The sequence below is a fragment of the Antrostomus carolinensis genome, unplaced genomic scaffold (assembly GCF_000700745.2).
Source record: "Antrostomus carolinensis isolate BGI_N321 unplaced genomic scaffold, ASM70074v2 scaffold41539, whole genome shotgun sequence".
NCBI classification, from domain to species: domain Eukaryota; kingdom Metazoa; phylum Chordata; class Aves; order Caprimulgiformes; family Caprimulgidae; genus Antrostomus; species Antrostomus carolinensis.
In genome coordinates, this window is record NW_010339985.1 from 340 (window position 1) to 550 (window position 211).

At 50.7% G+C, this 211-nt stretch overlaps 1 protein-coding gene across 1 annotated transcript in view; it reads right to left on the minus strand.

Moving 5' to 3' along the window:
• LOC104531215 (ADP-ribosylation factor-like protein 4C) overlaps positions 1-203 on the minus strand; it is a gene marked incomplete at its 5' end in the record, with an annotated part of 386 nt that extends 183 nt beyond the window's left edge. The window contains 2 exon segments of the mRNA XM_029086995.1: positions 1-2; positions 5-203. The exon segment at positions 1-2 is cut by the window's left edge and continues 183 nt beyond it. Coding sequence (XP_028942828.1) covers positions 1-2; positions 5-203 — 201 coding nt within the window.
• Positions 204-211: the final 8 nt, after the last annotated feature.

The window sequence follows — 211 nt, forward strand, 5'->3', positions numbered from 1 at the left end:
TGCTTGTTAGCGATGACCAGCAGCGGGGTACCCTGGTTCTCAGCGAACTTGGTCACTTTGTGTAGCTCTGTTTTAGCTTCTTCCAACCGATCCACATCCACCGAGTCCACCACGTAGATGATACCATCGGTACAACGGCTGTAAGATTTCCAGAGAGGTCGTAGCTTCTCCTGACCACCTACATCCCAAAAGTGGCAACTGATACCTTTGG